Source organism: Balaenoptera physalus (genome assembly GCF_965194825.1).
Source record: "Balaenoptera physalus genome assembly, chromosome: 12".
NCBI lineage: Eukaryota > Metazoa > Chordata > Mammalia > Artiodactyla > Balaenopteridae > Balaenoptera > Balaenoptera physalus.
This window is the reverse complement of record NC_138897.1, coordinates 65,465,541-65,483,575: the sequence shown is the minus strand read 5'-3', so window position 1 is coordinate 65,483,575 and position 18,035 is coordinate 65,465,541. Positions and strand designations below refer to the sequence as shown.

The 18,035-nt window shown below is 39.4% G+C and overlaps 1 protein-coding gene across 6 annotated transcripts in view; it reads right to left on the bottom strand.

The window, feature by feature from the left end:
* PTPRM (protein tyrosine phosphatase receptor type M) overlaps window positions 1-18,035 on the bottom strand; it is a 745,633-nt gene that overhangs the window by 256,405 nt on the left and 471,193 nt on the right. For 4 of the 6 annotated variants that reach the window (XM_082418587.1, XM_082418589.1, XM_082418588.1 and 1 more), the window contains exons 12-13: window positions 9,391-9,664; window positions 8,340-8,376 (exon numbers count right to left, since the gene is read on the bottom strand). In XM_082418587.1, the coding sequence (XP_082274713.1) occupies window positions 8,340-8,376; window positions 9,391-9,664 (311 nt within the window). Of the gene's footprint in view, window positions 1-726; window positions 802-8,339; window positions 8,377-9,390; window positions 9,665-18,035 lie in introns of all 6 variants that reach the window. The other 2 variants (XM_082418591.1, XM_082418592.1) reach the window with 1 other exon arrangement.

Here is an 18,035-nt window from a genome sequence, read left to right as displayed (position 1 = left end):
AGGCAGTTCAAACGGACAAGCTAACTTCTCTTGGTATAAAGAGGCACATAGTTCAATTCCACGACTCAAAGCCATTCAATTTTTTAAAAACTTCCCTAAATTATTCAGTGCATTTGACTTGCAGATGTGCCTCTGCTTGCTATAAACAGTGTGCTTTGAAACAAGGCTCTATAAGGAATGCAATCTGCTCTGCTCCAGTTGTAGGAACTTGAAAAGCTGTTTGAACAGCGTCACCCCAAACATCTCTGGGGGGCTTCACTTGACAACACTGGCAGATCAGCCTGTGGATCGCTAAATGCGTGTGCAAACTAGACCCTACAAGGTGAAAATAAACCTCTCACACTCAGATCTCGACGCCTTTCTGGATTAATTTGGATAACTGGGAAAACATCTTTACGTGTTTTGATTGAAATCCTCTTTGATGGCATTGCCATTGCAAATCCAGCAAATTTCATTCTGTATAACATTAGGCTAGAAAGGAACATACCGACAGACACACAGACAATGGGATCATGCAGCGGGGCTGTGCTGAATGCAGGGGTATACATGTGCACACAGAAGAGGCCGAGCACACCACTTAATTTAACGCGGGCACAGGTCTGTACCGAGAGTCGGAGACATTGTCAACAAGCCTTAAAGCGAAGGAGGAGATGTAGAGGGGAAACGAAGCTGAGAAAAATGAGGAGGAAATGGGCAAGATGACTCATCTATACTTGAAGGTCTGACCTGTCAGCTGGTCGTCGCCTGCAGCAGGGGCGATGCGAATGTGAGGTGTCGTAAGCTGAGTCACGATTATCGCAGCTATGGCAAAGGAAGATTCCCAGGTCAGCATGCATGAGGGAAGAAAAAGCCAGACTGAAGCTAGGCTAGCAAGGAGAATCTCCATCCGCATATCACATCATCTCAACTTTCTTCCAGCAACAACAAAAAGAGAAGGAAAAAGGAAAACAACCGCAGCGAGCCGTTGAATTTTCTGAGTTCGTTTCCCTTAAACAGGCTTTCATCAGGCAGTTGGATTTCTAACCATGACACAGTTGCAAGCTTGGGCTGAGATTGTGGATAGATTGACTAAAGGGGGAAAAAAAAAGCAAAAACCAAAAACATTCGTTCTAAATAAGGATCTAGATGGAATAGTGTTTTCAACTGCTCCTGAGAAGGGGGTAGAAAGATTCATTGCTAATTCTGATGAGCCAAACTTGAAGCTTTCAACATGTAATAGGTTATTTAAAATTCTTCTGCTTAAGTCACAATGTTTTCTCTTCTTGCTAAAATCACCTTTGTGAAGAATATTATCTTCCTTCACTAAAAACATTTTTATGTAGAGAAATTTCTCTGATAACTAAATTTCCTGTAGAGAATTTCCATTTAGGAATTTTATTTTGTCACATTCAGGGAATGAAAAAAAAACGCATCTCAAAACATCAGTTAAAAAAAGAGACTAATCATTGCCTTTGCTATAGTTGTCATGGTTAACATGTGACCAGAGAAATGATTAAGATTCTTGAAGCGGACCAGGCGGGTTTCTTGGTTTGCCTGAAGAGCTCAGCAGTTGAGTTTAAATGGTTAACATTCATGACACACAGATATTGAAAAAAAAAAAGAGAGAAAATAAAAACGTCAGTTCTAACATGATGATACAGCTGGAAAATGATGCAAAGAAAAAATATTGGAAAATTAAGGACAGGCTTACATGAAAGGTGACTAATTTACATGGAACAGCCTGGGTGCTATCAGAAATGTGGCAACAAGTAAGGAAAATAGATCATCTACCATCTGCAGACAATTAAACCCAAAACTGCTGGTACATAACAGTTTGAAATATCCCTTTGCACTGTTCAAACAGAGTTGTTCCTTGTAGCCAGACAACAGAGGCAACTGAGTTTAAAAGTGGTATCATCATCTTTCACGTGTTACTAATGAAAACTTTTTAGTTTTGCTCAGTGAGATGAATAAACTAACAGTTTGGACAGAGAATGGAGAGCTCCCAAGATATCACAAAGATAATTTTCTTGGTATGACACAGTATGCAAAATTGCATAATAAACTGTAAACAGTAAAATGTTATTTCTAAGACTCGTGATAAAGTTGGTACCAATTCCAAGTTTATGCACAGAACACTTGCTTGGTCATAGATACTGTTGTTCAACCAACATTCCTGTGCAGTTTTCCATTACTTACAGGAAAATTTGACCTACTCTACGTCTGAGAAAAATTACATTGTTTCTATAAAAATAGAACATCTATCCGATACAGAAATTGGTAAACAATATGAACAAAAAGATATTTGAAAAGAGCTATGTCAGGCAGCCCTGTATTCACAACTCAAAGGAAGACAAGTTACAAACTGAGGCTCAAAACTCAAATGGAAAAGTCCATGACAGGGATCAGGAAGGGTTTCTATCTGATCTCTATGTTCTGCCTTGTAAAGTGTTCCTTTGTGACAATTATTCTTGGTTACAAGGAAAAAACTTGATTTTGTTACAAATTACTATAAAATAGGGGTCAGCTGGCCCACTGCCTGCTTTTGCAAATAAAGTTTTATTGGCAAAGAGTCATGTTCACCCATGATGACGGCTGCCCTTCCACAGCAAAGGCAGGGCTGAGGGGCTCTGATGGAGACAGTGTGGGTCAGGAAGCCTACGATACTTACCATCTGCCCTTTACAGAACAACTTGCTGCACTATGTCTTAAAACATCAAAAGAATGCATTATGAAAGAGAGTATCGCTAAATTCCTAGGCTTTAAAGATGGCGTCTGGTGCTGATAAGCTTAGGGTCTCCTTTAGGTACAAAGGTGCACACGGGAGAGTAAACATCACACCCGGTGTATTGGCTCCTAACCTGCCATTTCAGTTACAGGTGGTGGTATCTTCTGGAATTTGAAGACCCAGTATTTACCAAACTGGGTTTTATATGACTCTAGGGCTCCTTGAAAAATGAGATTGGGTCAAATAAATTTAGAAACTGTAGGGCTGAACAAAGTTAAACAGGTTTCCTTTCCTTAGGAACTTCTCGGGGGCCTTAATGCACTCATGACATACAGTATGGAGGAGACTTTCAAGTCGAGAAAAGGAAATATTTTCTCTACAAAATGCAGAGCGGCAAATGCGTATCATATTTATGTTTCTATTTCTAAACCCATAGCTAAATGATAGCAGATTAGCATATATGAGCGGCCTTACTATATAATTTGTTTGCTTGTGTGTTGAATATGAGTAATTAAAAGGAATCTTAATTAGCTTTACATCTCGACATTCTTTTCAGTTCTTTTTATCAGTGTACTTTCATTCTGTAGCACTGTGGCCTAGAAAGGATGGCATTTCTTTGAACAAAACAATGAACAGAAAAACAGTGTAGAGAAACTTCTCAAAGAGCCTAGTGATTAAAAAAAGAAACATTCACATTTCTGAATATAGTTAGAAATTGTATCAGAACAATAGAAATCCTTCAAAGTTTCGTGACGGTCTCCCAGCAAAGCACATTGCCATATAAATGTAAGTTAAATAAAAGACTACACTTAAAAACAGTGGAGCATTTTCACACAGAAAATTCACCTTAAAATATGACATTAGAATAATGGTTTTGTTTTCTTTTTCTTTAAGGTTTATATCTGACTACTATAATACTTTTGAAAATAATTTAGCATGTAGTTTTCATGCAGTTTTTGTCTTGATTTCTAGCTATACTGCTGTTAGTCAAATCATAGCAAGGAGAGGAATAAGTTAATACATATGACACCCCTCCCCCCACACACTAAAAACAAAGAAACAAACAAAAACCTCAAAACTTTTATGAACTCGAAATCCTCAAAATTTAAAAAGTGATATATTTATGTATCTATGTTTGGAAGTTTTACAGATTACACTATGCCTAACATAACAGGCACGTAAATTTTTTTTATCCTCTTAAATTTGTTGAGGCTTGTTTTGTGCCCTTGTATGTGGTCAATCCTAGAGAATGTTCCATGTGCACTTGAAAAGAATGTGTATTCTGGTTTTTTTTTGGATGTAATGTCCTGAAAATATCAATTAACTCTAACTGCTCTATTGTATCATTTAGGATCTCTGTTGCCTTACTGATTTTCTGTCCAGAAGATCTGTCCATTGATGTGAGCAGGGTGTTAAAGTCTCCTACTATCATGTATTCCCACCAATTTCTCCATCTATGTCTGTTAGTATTTGTTTTATGTATTTGGGTGCTCCTATACTGGGTACATGTATGTTGACAAGTGTAATATCCTCTTCTTGTACTGATCCTTTTATCATTATGCAGTGTCTTTCTTTATCTTTCTTTATGGCCTTTGTTTTAGAGCCTGTTTTGTCTGATATGAGTATTGTGACCCCTGGTTTATTGTCATTTCCGTTTGCATGGAATATCTTTTCCCATCCCCTCACTTTCGATCTATGTGTGTCCTCAAATATTTTTTTTTTAAATAAATGTATAACAGGAAAGCGCCCAAATGGCTATGTTGTCAAGGAGAAACATAGCTGGCATCATGTCAGGGAAAAAATTATTTTATGGGAGATTAATGCAAAGTATACAGTTTAAACTAATTATTATATCAATTAGAATGACTATACCTCATTTAATACAAGAAATCTAATTTACTAACAAGACGGATTTTTACTTTTAAGTGAAAGTAAAAGTTTCCTGTCAGTTTAGAATTGATCATCAACAAATTCTTTAGAATTGATCATTAACAAATTCTTCCAAAACTAGCAGAAAAGAGTTTCCACCCTACTAGTTACCATAGGCAGCCATAAGGTATGTGAAAGTTAAGGAAAACATATACAAGGATTGCTAAGACACAGCTGGATCAAGTGGTGTTAAACAGAATTCAACTATAAAAATGTGAATGTGATTAAAAATAAAAATAAAAATTAGGAGAATCTAAAAATAACTAAAAGCCATTCTATGTACTCCACCATAAAGATTAAAAAGAATCCTGTTGGGAGGGTAACCCCAAAACATCAAGTATATTGTCATCGTATGGTGCCTTTTTTTTTTTTTACAATTTAATTAATTTATTTAGTTAATTGTTATAAATTTATTTATTTTATTTTTGGCTGCATTGGGTCTTCATTGCTGCATGTGGGCTTTCTCTAGTTGTGGCGAGTGGGGGCTGCTCTCCGTTGCGGTGCGCGGGCTTCTCATTGTGGTGGCTTCTCTTGTTGCGGAGCATGGGCTCTAGGCACGTGGGCTTTGGTAGTTGTGGCTTGCAGGCTCAGTAGGTGTAGCTCACGGGCTCTAGAGTGCAGGCTCAGTAGCTGTGGCACACGGGCTTAGTTGCTCCGCGGCATGTGGGATCTTCCCAGACCAGGGCTCGACCCTGTGTCCCCTGCATTGGCAGGCGGATTCTTAACCACCGCGCCACCAGGGAAGTCCCATATGGTGCCTTTTTAACTCAAGAGATAGAACAGTCTGGGGTGAGTTTGCCTATAGCTAACCATATGTACTTATGACGAATCTAGGTATATAAATTAAAGGAGGATACATAAAAATACAGGCAATCCCCCAACATATGGAGATATGTAATGACCCACCTTAGGTATTTTCTGGTGTCCAATTTTTTATGAGGCTTTATATTTGAGATGATTAGAATCAAAATGTACCCTTGGAATATGATTAAAATAATCACTACATTAAATTTATAACTAGCATGAAATGTATCTTTAAGAGACATATCCGTGTTTGAAATTACAAATTAGTTCCTTGTGGAAAAAAATCCACCTCCATACCTTCTCTATAAAGATACTTGTCAACAATTGTTTCACGAGAACACTGAAATCTTTGTAAATTCAAAATGCTGCTCAGGAAAGTGGTTTAGTGTCTGAAAATTCAATTAAGCCACTATATTGTCAGCACTAAGTGGCAAAAACAGTCAAGATGCTTAACTCTTTTAAATTTCAAACATCTTTATGATATGGTACCAGTAACACTGTCAGACCTGCCAATTTCTCTGTTTTGATGAAGTCGTCAAGATGGAATGGCTTCCTTCATTGCAAAATCAATTTTAGTATGAATAAGCAAAAAATGATCTGATTATAAAGGTGATGAAACATTGGACAGTGCTGTAAAGGAAGGTTGCTGAACCTGTACATATAGAAATTCATGAAATAAAATGGTACCAGACAGTGTAGTTTTCACCCAGCAGGAGACTATCTCCCGAGGTTCCCTCCTGTGCTGTGATTTTATGAATAGGAATGACAAAGTGAGGCAATGAAAATTAAAATTTGTTTCCCTCTTCCCCCGCAAAAGGTTATTTGGTTGGATAGAGTCTGTGGCTGTGTAAATGTTTGCAAATGACTCAGAAAATATGAGCGGAGAAATATTTAGTCAATCAGGTCATCTGATTGCCTAATCATCCTTTGGTGAATTGAAAAACAAATTACAATATTGATTAAATCTAGCTGATGATAGAAGAAAACGATCCAAATCACCATCTAATTCAATCTATTGTGAAAAGAGCAAACGCCACATTTCCATATTTACTAGTGTGTTGTTTATATAATTATTTAACTCTGCACATGAACAGGATGGCAGATATTCTGCTGTTTCCAGAGTCAACTGGGCGGTGACTCAGTTCTAATAAAAAGGAGGACAGATACTTATATGCTGCAGAACTACGATTGGCCAGAGGTTCTGCTGGGTGAAAAGCCATGAGATACAGGGAAACACTGGTGTAGGAGGCCAAACGCTTGGGATCAAGCCTTGACACACAGATTATTAGCTGAGTGACCTTGGCAAGTCAATTCATCTCCCCAAATATGCATTTTCTTCGTCTCAAAAATAAAAATAGCAATACCTGTCTCCTTTCTCACAGTAATTTAGAAGAAATAAATGAGAACATACATATGAAAGTAATTTTAACTTTCAGCTGTGATGTGAAATGCAAGGCATTATGAATCAGGCACTCTGGAACTGGGTTTTCTGTTGAGACCTCAAGGGTCAGCAGAATTCAATAAAGCAGCCTGAGCATGGGCCATGATCAGAGGCCTGAGAAGGTCGATACCTCATTCAAAGGCCTTATAATACTGTGATAATTAATAGTTAACAGCGAATTACAGTTTAGAAAACACATCAATGTCTGTAATTTCATTTTTTATTAATTTATCCCTACAAATAAAGGCTCTTAATCAGGTACAATATGATATAAAGAATTGAGTGTTTTAAAATCAATATAAGGAGATTCTTGGAGATAGAGCTATGAGCCCATGAGGACAAACAAAATACAAATAAGGTGAGTACCTCCCACAAAGCCTGGCACATAACATGAAACCAAGAAATGTGTGTCAAGTTAATGGAATAAAAAGGTCATGTTTCTTCAGGAAATAAGAATTCAGTGAGAATTTTGAAAATGCCGATGGGCACCCACGATATATTCAAACTAAGCTGCCTGAACGTTAAACAGCAAAAACAAGATAGGTTCATCCAACAGAACTTGTCAAGTGACTCCCTATGAGCTGACGAAATCTGGTGCTTTCTGCTTTCTTGCCGTCCTTCCCAAATTCAGTCTCATAGCACTTCCTCCCTGTGCTCATGGCTCCTCTACTGATCTGAAAGAGTGCGTTTAACTACAAGTGTTAACGTATACTGCCTCGTTTTCCTGCAGCATCGGATGTTTCTCGTGGCATTTTCTCAAATACTTCCACATGGGATGGCAAAAGCACACTGCGAGGTTGACAAGATGATGTTACAGTATGTGTACACACACACACACACACACACACACACACACACACACACACCTGCACTCTCTTCTTTAGGAAGCCCTGTGTGGTGAGCTTACGCTGGTTCATCCTAATCTACCTTTCATCCTCAATCACATTTTCTCAGTATTGTAACCAGGCCTGGGAAACAGAAGGTCCACAATAACATCACCTGGTTCCTGGGTTCAAAGAGACACACATCCCCAGTGAAAAAAGCCCACGCAGACTCTACAGATCTATTATAACTAGATAATTGCTTTAAAACAGCAGGAGGTATTTTACTATTGTGCATCTGAACATTCACTAGACACAGTATTACTATGTAGGGTACTGTGGTTTATACCACAGTATAAACGAGATCATATAAAAATCAATTCTATTTTAATAGAAGTTTTAAAAAGATAACCATTGAAAACTGCTTTGAAACACAGCAATGTGACTTCTCATTAAAAAAAAATACCTGTGTGAAACACAGTCAAATTTAACTGGCCTACAATCCTAGCACACACCTAGGAGCACACATCCCCCCACACACTGATTTCAATGACATGAACATTTCAGGAAGTCCTGAAACGCCATCTAAACTCGTAAAGGACAGAAGCCAGCAGAGCTTCGCACAATTTCAACCTACCTTTTGTGGCCACTTGGACACAGTCTATTTTGGTTTCCTGTGTTAAATAAAGAGGGGGAAAAAAAATCACTATTCATGTTTTATGTGAAACAAATAAAATCTCTGCAGTTCTCTTTAAATACAGATAAGGGAGGTTCTCATTGTTCCAAGTGTGGCATTAACCACACAGTGATTAGCGCTTGGACTGCGCTCTGATACATTTTCCGGCTCCAGTGCTGGCGGTGGCGCTGGTGGGCACCCCGGGAGCAGATGGCAAGCCTGGAGTTACACACAGAACGCCTCTGCCAGGTGGCCCCCCTGGCTTCCTCCTCCGGACCCTCACTGGCTCCCTGTGCAGACACTCGTGGGCAAAATCTGTGCCCCTGATTTCCCCCCCTTCTCACTGGCCAAAGGCAATGATGGTACCGAGACCCACGCTGTGAAGGAGGAAACCGCTGTCGTATCTGGAAAATTTGCCCTTCCTTCTAAGGAGACTTTCCTATCTCATCAGAGCTCTGGGTTGGTCTGAACAGGAAAGGGAAAAAAATTCAAAAACAACTTGATAGTTTTTATTTTGTTTCTATTTCATCTTTCCAAAGCTGTTTTCTCTTAGAAAAAAAAGAAAGATAACTAATTTAGTCCCAGCTATAGGAAGCTTAAACTCTTGTGGAACCAAAGAAATGGGACAGAATATGCTGAAAAGACAGATGTTGTGAATCTCACAAAATTGTAAATGAGCTGAATGTACGTGTTAGAGCTGTACTATTTCCCTGTAAAATAGTAGGCTAAGCAGAATTACTAGCCAACCTTTGGTAACAAGTAAAAACTGAAAATAAAAACCATCATGTTGACAATATATTCTTCCTACCCAAACAAATATGAATATATGCATTTCTTCCCATGAATTTCTCCAGGTGAAAATAATTTTAAAAAGAGAGAATAAAACACATTTATTCCAAGTAAAAGCACACAAAAGCATGACTTTCCTTCTTACGGCTACCTTATGTGATCTGACTGTGTTCGCATTGATAATGCTGAATGGCCTAAGTAAACAGCCATTTATAAAACTTACCCCGTTAGCTCTGCTAGCAGCTTGGAAATAAATTCTGTAGCTTTTATGGGGAAGGAGAGGGGTGTTCCAGTATCCATTGTATGTCTTATTATCACCAATAGTAAAAGGCTGAGCTGATTGGAGGCTGTTGGCTGGGAATTCAGCAGCGAAGTAGTACTGGGAGTTCAGTAGAGAAGCATTCTGGAAGTGGATGGGCACCGGGTAGCATTTTAAGATTTCTGTTGTCTTTTTAGCTCTTCGAGGACGCTCTTCCTCGACAACTATTTGGTAGACACTAGAAAAAAGAGAGTATTATCAGTGAAAGTTTCGGATAACAGAGTTGATCCCCATGGTCTTCAACTGCGGAAACCCACAGGACACCCCAAATAAAGAACACACTGGATAGAGCCAATAATAAGTGCTTAGTGCCTAACGGACACGGATTCAACACTTGCTCCATGAAAGAGAGGGAAAGTGCTTAATGCTTTTGCACAGAACTCTCTCACCCCCAAATAAGACAATTTCTTGAGGGAAAGAAAATTTACCATAGTTAAAACGTTTTTATATAACAATCTCTGCTGTTTATGTGAGCAGAACACCAAGGTAACGTTCTTCTTACATGTAACTGAAGATGAATTTGTAGAAAATGAACTCAGTTTACATAGTCAATGAACCAATCAATATTAACCGTAAGTTTATTAAAAAAGGCAACGTAATATTTTCTTCGGTGACATCTGTATGAACGTGTGTGAAGTTTTATCAAGTCACAAGATACAGTGTGTGATGATTCGGGTTAACCAAGGTGTAACTTCCCATATTTTCCTTCTATTCCTTTGCCTTGCACCATATTCGGTCAGCGGAAAGTGAGGACATCAGAAAAGCAGAGAAAAGGCACTGGAATTTCAAAAGCCAACACCCTGGAGTTACAAGTGGTTTCTAAGAGTAAATCATGAACAGGGCTACTTGAATTCTATATAAAGATAAGATGGGAATGAGTATCCTCAGAAGATGCCTGAGAGACAGACATCCCCAGCAAGGAGTAGATCTCCTGGTCCCTACTCACCTTTCCCTCCCCACCCCCTTCCAATATCTGTGAATTTCGAATTAACCTTAGGAGAATAGGAGAAACCTTGAAGGGATGGACTTCTTTATTGAGCTACATACATTTACTAGAATGATGAACTGTTGTGCAGTTTGGTTGGGGAAAAAAAAAGTTTCTAATACTGAGAAAAAACAAACCTTGACAGCAGCTTTCAAAAACTGAATCCAGACTAGATTGCAAGTCGTTCTGACAAGGAGATATATCTTTTTCTTACTTTGTCAGAAAAGCACCGTGACTCCCCGAGCAACGCTGTAACCCTGGGGCTGCTCAGCACAGCCACTCATTAAAGCCGGGGAAACAGAATAGAAGGGAGGTGCCTACCAACGCCACGCGCTGGGGTCGGCCCGGAGAGGTCCCTCTCTGTGCTCCTGTCCGTGTGAACTCTGAATCTGCACCCAGTGAATCTCCTGTTTCTGGAAGTACAACCACTTAGCACATTCTATTTCAGTCATGCAACGCAGCTGCCGTTCAGTTTGTAATTCTGTCCAAACAAAAATCGATGGTTGTACAACATCAGAATGATTGCTCAGTAGGCAGGGAGTCCAGCAGGTTTACAGTGTAAATAATGATAAAGGGACTTCTGAGCAGGGATGTAAACTTAAAGAAAAGAAAAGAAATATGACTCTTACTTCCTAACATCAAGACTTTCTATTGGTCCCATAAGATGCTCCACCAAATCTTGCAGAGTTCTCACTGCAGGGTGTATCCAACATGGAAGGAAGAATTTAGGAAGGACCTTCCTTTGGGGGTGGGGGGAACAAGGAACACAGGCAGAGACAAAGGGGGCTTTGATTTCACTCCCCCTTCTCCCTGACCTCTTACATCTACAGTCAGATGTGGCGATTCCACTATATCTGCAAGTTCTTTGACATTTCTCCCACCAAGTATGGTGTTGGCTGACCTTGAAGATTGCATGCAACCAACAGAATGTAACAGAGGGACAACGTGTAACTCTCGAGGCTTCGGTTAGAGAAGTGCAAACATCATTAAGAGAGTGTGACTGTTTTCCTGCAACGCCTTCTGTCAGGGTAGCAGACACTGGCGTGTGCATCCCCTAGACTCTACTCCTAGTTCTGCTAAAACTGGGGTTTTAAATTAACGTCTTTGGTTCTTATTTTTTTCCTATGAAATGAGAGAACTAGATGGGTCTCCAAGGTACATTTTATATTTTTTTTATTCAGAATTTTTATTCAGCATACAAGAACTACTCTCACAAGATGGATAAATCAAAGAATAATTAATTGCTTTGCAAAGAGATTCTCCATTAAGTAATTTTTAACACTGGTTTTCTTCTATCAGCAAGCTTTTCCAATTTACTTGCTATAGGACATGATTTTCAAAATTCCACTTTAAAAACACCTTCCGGGAAGCCTAGTATACTAGACAAAGTAGAAATATGAAGATTTATGCGAAGAAAAAAATTTGCAGAAGTTATTCCATACAGGAAGTGCTAGGCCAGGAGCCTTGCACATGTAGGTTTTATTTTCTGGTTTTACTGATGAGAAAACTAAGGTTCAGAGGTGAGGTGCCCATTCTATCTGGGACACATAGTTAACTAAATAGTAGATGTGGTCTGCTGACCATCCGACAACACAGTCAGTCACTTCTGTATCTCATGAGACAGAATGAAGTGGGCCATGAAGTACATATTTTTGAAAGCGTAACGTAATCCAGAAGTAATTTTTACTTTATATACCTTATATGTAGTAGGAGGGAGGAAATATACTGATATTCACTAATATGCTTCTCTTTACTAAAATTTAATACTAAGTTTCTTTTGTATTCATTTCCTGAATACCCAAGAGGTAAGAGAGAAGGGAATTACCAAGAAAAAGGTTTTGCGGTAAGATAATGCAGGTTAGATTGCAAGTTTACCCTGTACAATCGCAAATAAGGAGAAATGGAGATAATCAGAAGCTGCAACTCTGTTTCCTCTCTCCCCTCATCTCCATCCTCACTTTCCACCCATCTTTCCCCAGCTTTTCTCATTTATTAAGTCAACACATACTTTCTGAGCCCCTAGTATGTGCCAGGCACTGGCCTGATTTAACTTGAACAATATGATATTTGACACTCCTTAGAGAAAGACAATTTTGTTTTGTAATTTAAATGCCATCTAAGTGAATATGGATGAAAAAAATTAATTTTTCCAAGCAGCAAGTTTAGGAGGATCAGATGAAAATGCAAGAATTAAATGATTATTTAGTGGGCCTCCATTTCAGCCAGTTGGTATGTTATGCCATGCACTCTACTCCAGACATATTACTTTTTAAATAGCTACCATCTACTCATATTCAGATATATTAGAGGAAGAACTAAGTTGACTAGAGCAATTTCAAACCCAAAATGTCTTTTCATCCTTGCTCCACAAGACAAATTAGATTTACAAGCATCCAGACCTCAAATCTATTTGCTCTTTAATAATTTAAGCGCTGAAAGGTCAAGCAGCTCTTTTCTATTCCCCTTTATCAAAGTCCAAGTGCTAATGAAAAATGGCTGAATCCGTTCTGCTGCCCAGTGGCCACACATTGCTGCCTCCTGGATGGAAATGAACACATTACTGGCATCCAGGTCAATGGTACCTGGACAGAACTTGGTGACTGATGTGCTTTTCATTTGTACAAATAACATCATCCCACTGATGATTTTCACAAGATCTCTCCAACCACGAGTGTCATCTCAAAAGCAGATTTGAAAATCTCACTGTTTGAATGTTTTTCCTAAAAGGATGATTGAAAAAAGCAAATTCTCACAGATGGAAAACCAAACAGAAGTTTCTAGCTTAGTCAGCTGAATTAAAATTCTTTTATCCTTTTAATGTGTTACTCACGGCCTCTTTGTTTATCAAAGTCTCACCATTCCTAGCCTTCCTCCACCACTATTCTGGAATTTAAAATCACATAAAACTTTCCTACGGCATGTGCAATGTGAGGGCACAATCCATCGTGAAGATGAATCTGCCAAAAATGTGACATCACTGTATCCGAACTTTCTTACAGAGTGAAATTTAATTTAAAGTTTAATTGATGCTAGGCTTTTCTACAACAAAACTCTAAGGCTTTTAGAAGGTGAATAAGAAATCTGCATTTATATAGACTAGCCCATGAAGTATAACCTAGAAAAGAACATCTGAACATCTTTCATGTAGTTTGTTAAACTTGAAAGTTCAAATGTGACAAAATGGTTTTGGTCTTTTCTAACTTTGAAGATGTTAGGGGAAGCCTGCTGCAGATTTGAAATTGACTTCAAGATGTGTGTCCTAATTCATTTCCAGATTAAGCCCTTAGTCATAAGTCCATTTTTCTATCTACTTATTCTGTTTCTTATCAGCATAAAATATTGGAGGATTATCCAACCAGATAGCAGGATGGGGGGGGGTGAGGAGGAGAAAAGTACTGATCCGTTTCATTGCTGCTTTTGCCAGTCCTTTAAAGTTGGCATTTCTCATCATTTCAAGGACTTAGAATATTTTTCATTTCATGGCACTATTAGTGACTTTTCAGCTTGATCTGCAATTTTTGGTAAAAACCACCTATTCTCTCTCTAGAAAAAAAGAATAGAGTCTAGTATTAATATCTTCTTGAAGATTAACTCTTTGGGGGGGGGTGAGGGAAAATGAAAGTATAAATTATATTCAAGGCAGGTAAAATAAATGTGTAATTCAGGTCTATTTATGCAATAACACAGAATGTATTTTCTTCCTGTTCTTTTTCAGTCACATCCTTTCCCTAAACCTGTCAGCATTTACTGAAATGACACCCTGAAGATCCAAATGACCTGGTACAACTGAACTACATTTTAAAAGAATTGTCACCAGTTTAAAATGAGGAAAAAGAAAGGTCAGTTCAGTAAGTTCAATGTGTTTGCCATCATGACTAGGATCCACATAACAGTGGCGCTGAGAGCAGCTGACCGAGCCTGTCCTGCTCATTGACTCACAAATGAGGTCTGATCACTAGTTTTCCACACACAGTGGACCCTGGGTAACACACTGCGCAGCATAAACTGATCCGTGGGGTCGAATATTCTATGTTGCCCACTTTAATTTCTCTTTGTCCTGCTCTCTTCTAGATAGGATTGGCCATCTATTGCTGTGGCATATTTTCAGGGTACCACAAATAAAATTGATGTTCTCTCGGCCATAATTCATCATCAGGAGCTCGCCTGGCATCCCTAAGTTACTTCTGTTCTGCATGTGTGTGCACGTGTGTGTGTGTATGTGTAAGCACGCCTGAGCACGTGGTCCCACACCCTGCTGCTCTGCTAGTTAGTGACAAAATCTGATATAATAAAATATTAATTATAGCTGAAAGGTTGGGTGAGAAATATGAACTCAATTACAGCTCCATATTGTGAACAAAGGGCAGGAAGGAAAAATCCTTTAGTTATGGAGGTTTGGGATAATAAAAGGACAACTAGAACATTAGACTCGGGCTGAGAAGCTGTGTAAAAGGCCACATGTTATTAATCTTCACGACAGGCACCAAATTTCAAGTAAATTAGTCCAAGATGGAACATCTTTAAGAGTGACTTTTCCTCCTTTTAACAAGTGAAGACGTTTTCCTTTGCACATTTCATTTCAGCTACGTTTGTCATAATTTAATCATCACAATTTCATAACAAATGCATGACTATAAAAATTATAACTCAAGGTCTGCTACTATTTTTAAAGCTCGTTTTTCTTAAATAGCTCTAGGGATTTGAATAAAACTAGAAAAATCAAATACTATCAAAGCCACACTAAATATCTTCATTATTATACTCAAGTCAGAATCTTTCAGTCCCTAAAAGTAGCAGTAGTGCAGGCCAGGTGAGCCAGAATACAAATGCCACCATCCCAAAGGGGGTGCCGCTGAGAGCACAATGAACTGGGAGCCCCATGCCCAGGTGACTGGGTCCAGCACTGCCACCAAATCATCCCCTGACCACTAAGGTCCTTTCCAGCTCTGATATTTTATAATCCCTGGTACAAGATCAGGCAAGTTGTGACATCAGCAAGTGAGAATAAAACTATTTTATTCATATTTCCTTATTTTCTACGATATTTATCACATATCAAGCCTTGTGCCAGGCACAAGGGAAGAAGAAAAAGAGGAATGAAGTCCACACTGTCCCCGTTCTCGGGGTGTTAGCAACAGGTCCCTCCAACAAAGAACTGGGACAAGATGCTGACAGAGGTTTGTACAGAGTGAAAGAGGGTACAGAGGGGGAGTGTCAGTGTCTACAGTGGACTTGAGGACACGGGGGCGCGGAGGGGGAAGCTGGGGCGAAGTGAGAGTAGCATCGACATATACACACTACCGAATGTAAAATAGGTAGTGGGAAGCAGTAGCATAGCACAGGGAGATCAGCTCGGTGCTTTGCGATGACCTAGTGGGGTGGGATAGGGAGGATGGGAGGGAGGCTCAAGAGGGAGGGGATATGGGGACATGTGTATGCATATGACTGATTCGCTTTGGTGTACAACAGAAACTAACATGGTATTGTGAAGCAATTATACTCCAAAAAAGATCTATTGAAAAAAAAAATCTCTTGTGGCATCAGCTTCCCCGAGGACATCTGGCCTGGACTTAGTGCCCAAACGCTCCTACTGCCGGTGACGCCTGAAGACTGTCCTGTGCTGCCTACAGCCATCAACTTTCCCCCCAAATGAGAGATAAAGCAATGAGAACAAACAAAAAGCTCATGTCTTTGGATTCCCAACGCAATCTCCATTCACTACAACCACCTGTGACAACAAAGACCCTCCCAAGTCTCAACAAGTCTCCCATCAGACTCCCGAGAGGCATGAGGATCCTTCATCAATAGGACCAAACACTGAGGGTGATGGCCGGGCTCTGGCTCAGACGCCTGCCCGGGTCCCAGCAGGCCTGTCCCGACAGTGCCCGAGTTTCCCGGAGAGGAATCCCAGGAGTGGCAGGGTTTTCCTCACAGGTTCCATCCTGCCCAGCTCCTGGCAGAAGGACGCTGCAGGGCATGACAACCAGGGCTGGTTGCTGACTCCCATCCCGCTGTGATGCCCAAGGTGAGGAATAAGAACCAGGTAGATTGCTCTCTGGGGGAGGGCAGAGAGAGCAGCCTGCAAACACGCAGAGCCTCGGTCTCCGCTCGCCTCCACCTCCCCACAGGTGCCTGCCAGGCAAACTTGGAACTCCTTTTTCTGCCTTCTCTAATCACGCCGCAGGTTACAAGAGCCATCAGCTCTCAATTTTAGTATTTCATTTGCTCTCCATTTTAATCATTAAGGTGAAGTCAAAATAGTACAGATGTGTTGGTTGTTTTGGGGGCAGTGGTGGTAGAATTTGGCAGTGGGAGCCCCTTGCGCCCTTCCCAGGCCAGTGGCCCCTGGGCCCGGCCTTCTGCAGAGAAGGCCCTGAGCAAGTCCTGTGCACCTGCCCTGCAGGTCCCGGAGCATCAGACTGGAGCTCTGATCTCCTACACAGAATCCTTCAGAGGGGGATTATGTTGAAGAAAAAGAAAATCTGAGACATAAGGGAAGGAAAGCGAGACAGTATATTTTCATGCACAAAAGCAAGTTTGAAATGGAGTTTGAGGGAAAGTTAAATTAAGTTTCACAGTATAACTGCTCAAATACATCTACTCTATTATTATTATCTTCCCCTGCAATTTTTCTGGCTTCTTTTCAAGGGTTCTGGAAGAACAAACCTAGTTTCCAAAATGCATTTTCAAAGAGATGACTGACACTGTCATCCTAAAAGCAACTTTAATAAAAATGATCTTTGTTTCCTGGCAGTAAAGGAATCCAGAGTATTATTTTTTAATACAATAAAAGTCACCTAAAATCAGGTGGGGGAAGGGTGGTGGCAGTGGTAATAAGGGATTTAGTACCTTCTGTGAACACACTCTGTAGCAATTCAGTTACAATAACTCATTAAAAAACCAAGCTAATATAGTAATATAAAACTGAAGTTTTACTGTTAAATGACATTTTGGGTTTTGTGACTATGTGTACCAATGAAAAAAGGAAAAATTTTAGGTTGGAAGTCAGGTATTTAGAGCTCCTTTCCTTAAACAATTTTAGCAATGGATAGAACCTTTTCAAAAGGTTCCAGAACTGTGACAAAAGAACCTTTAGCCCCAAAGGTTTAAGATGGTCTTGCAGTTTACAATTCTTCAATAAAGAAGAGGGAAAAATTAAAAAAAAAAACTATTAATAAGCATTTCAAAAGAATTGGTATTTTCTTTCTTTATTCTCCAGAGACTATTAAACACGGTAATATGAAAAAGAACATACATATCAACAAAAAAAGACTGATGAATTTGATTAAAACAATCCAATACACTAAAACAAAGCTGTTTAACCCAAGTCCTTCAAGTACTCAAAATTTCACTAGTAAAGATGGAGCAGATTTTGATGGAGTTAGGCTTGACCAAAAAAATAAAAAGGAAGTCTTAGTTTAAAAACAAAAATGAAGAAATAATGAAGAAAACCAAAACCAAAAAACCCTGCTTCTAACTTCTAAGAATGAAGTATTAGAGAGAAACCCCAAAGATTGCAAGGATCATAATCTAAAAACAAAGGCATTATATATTTTCTTAGCAC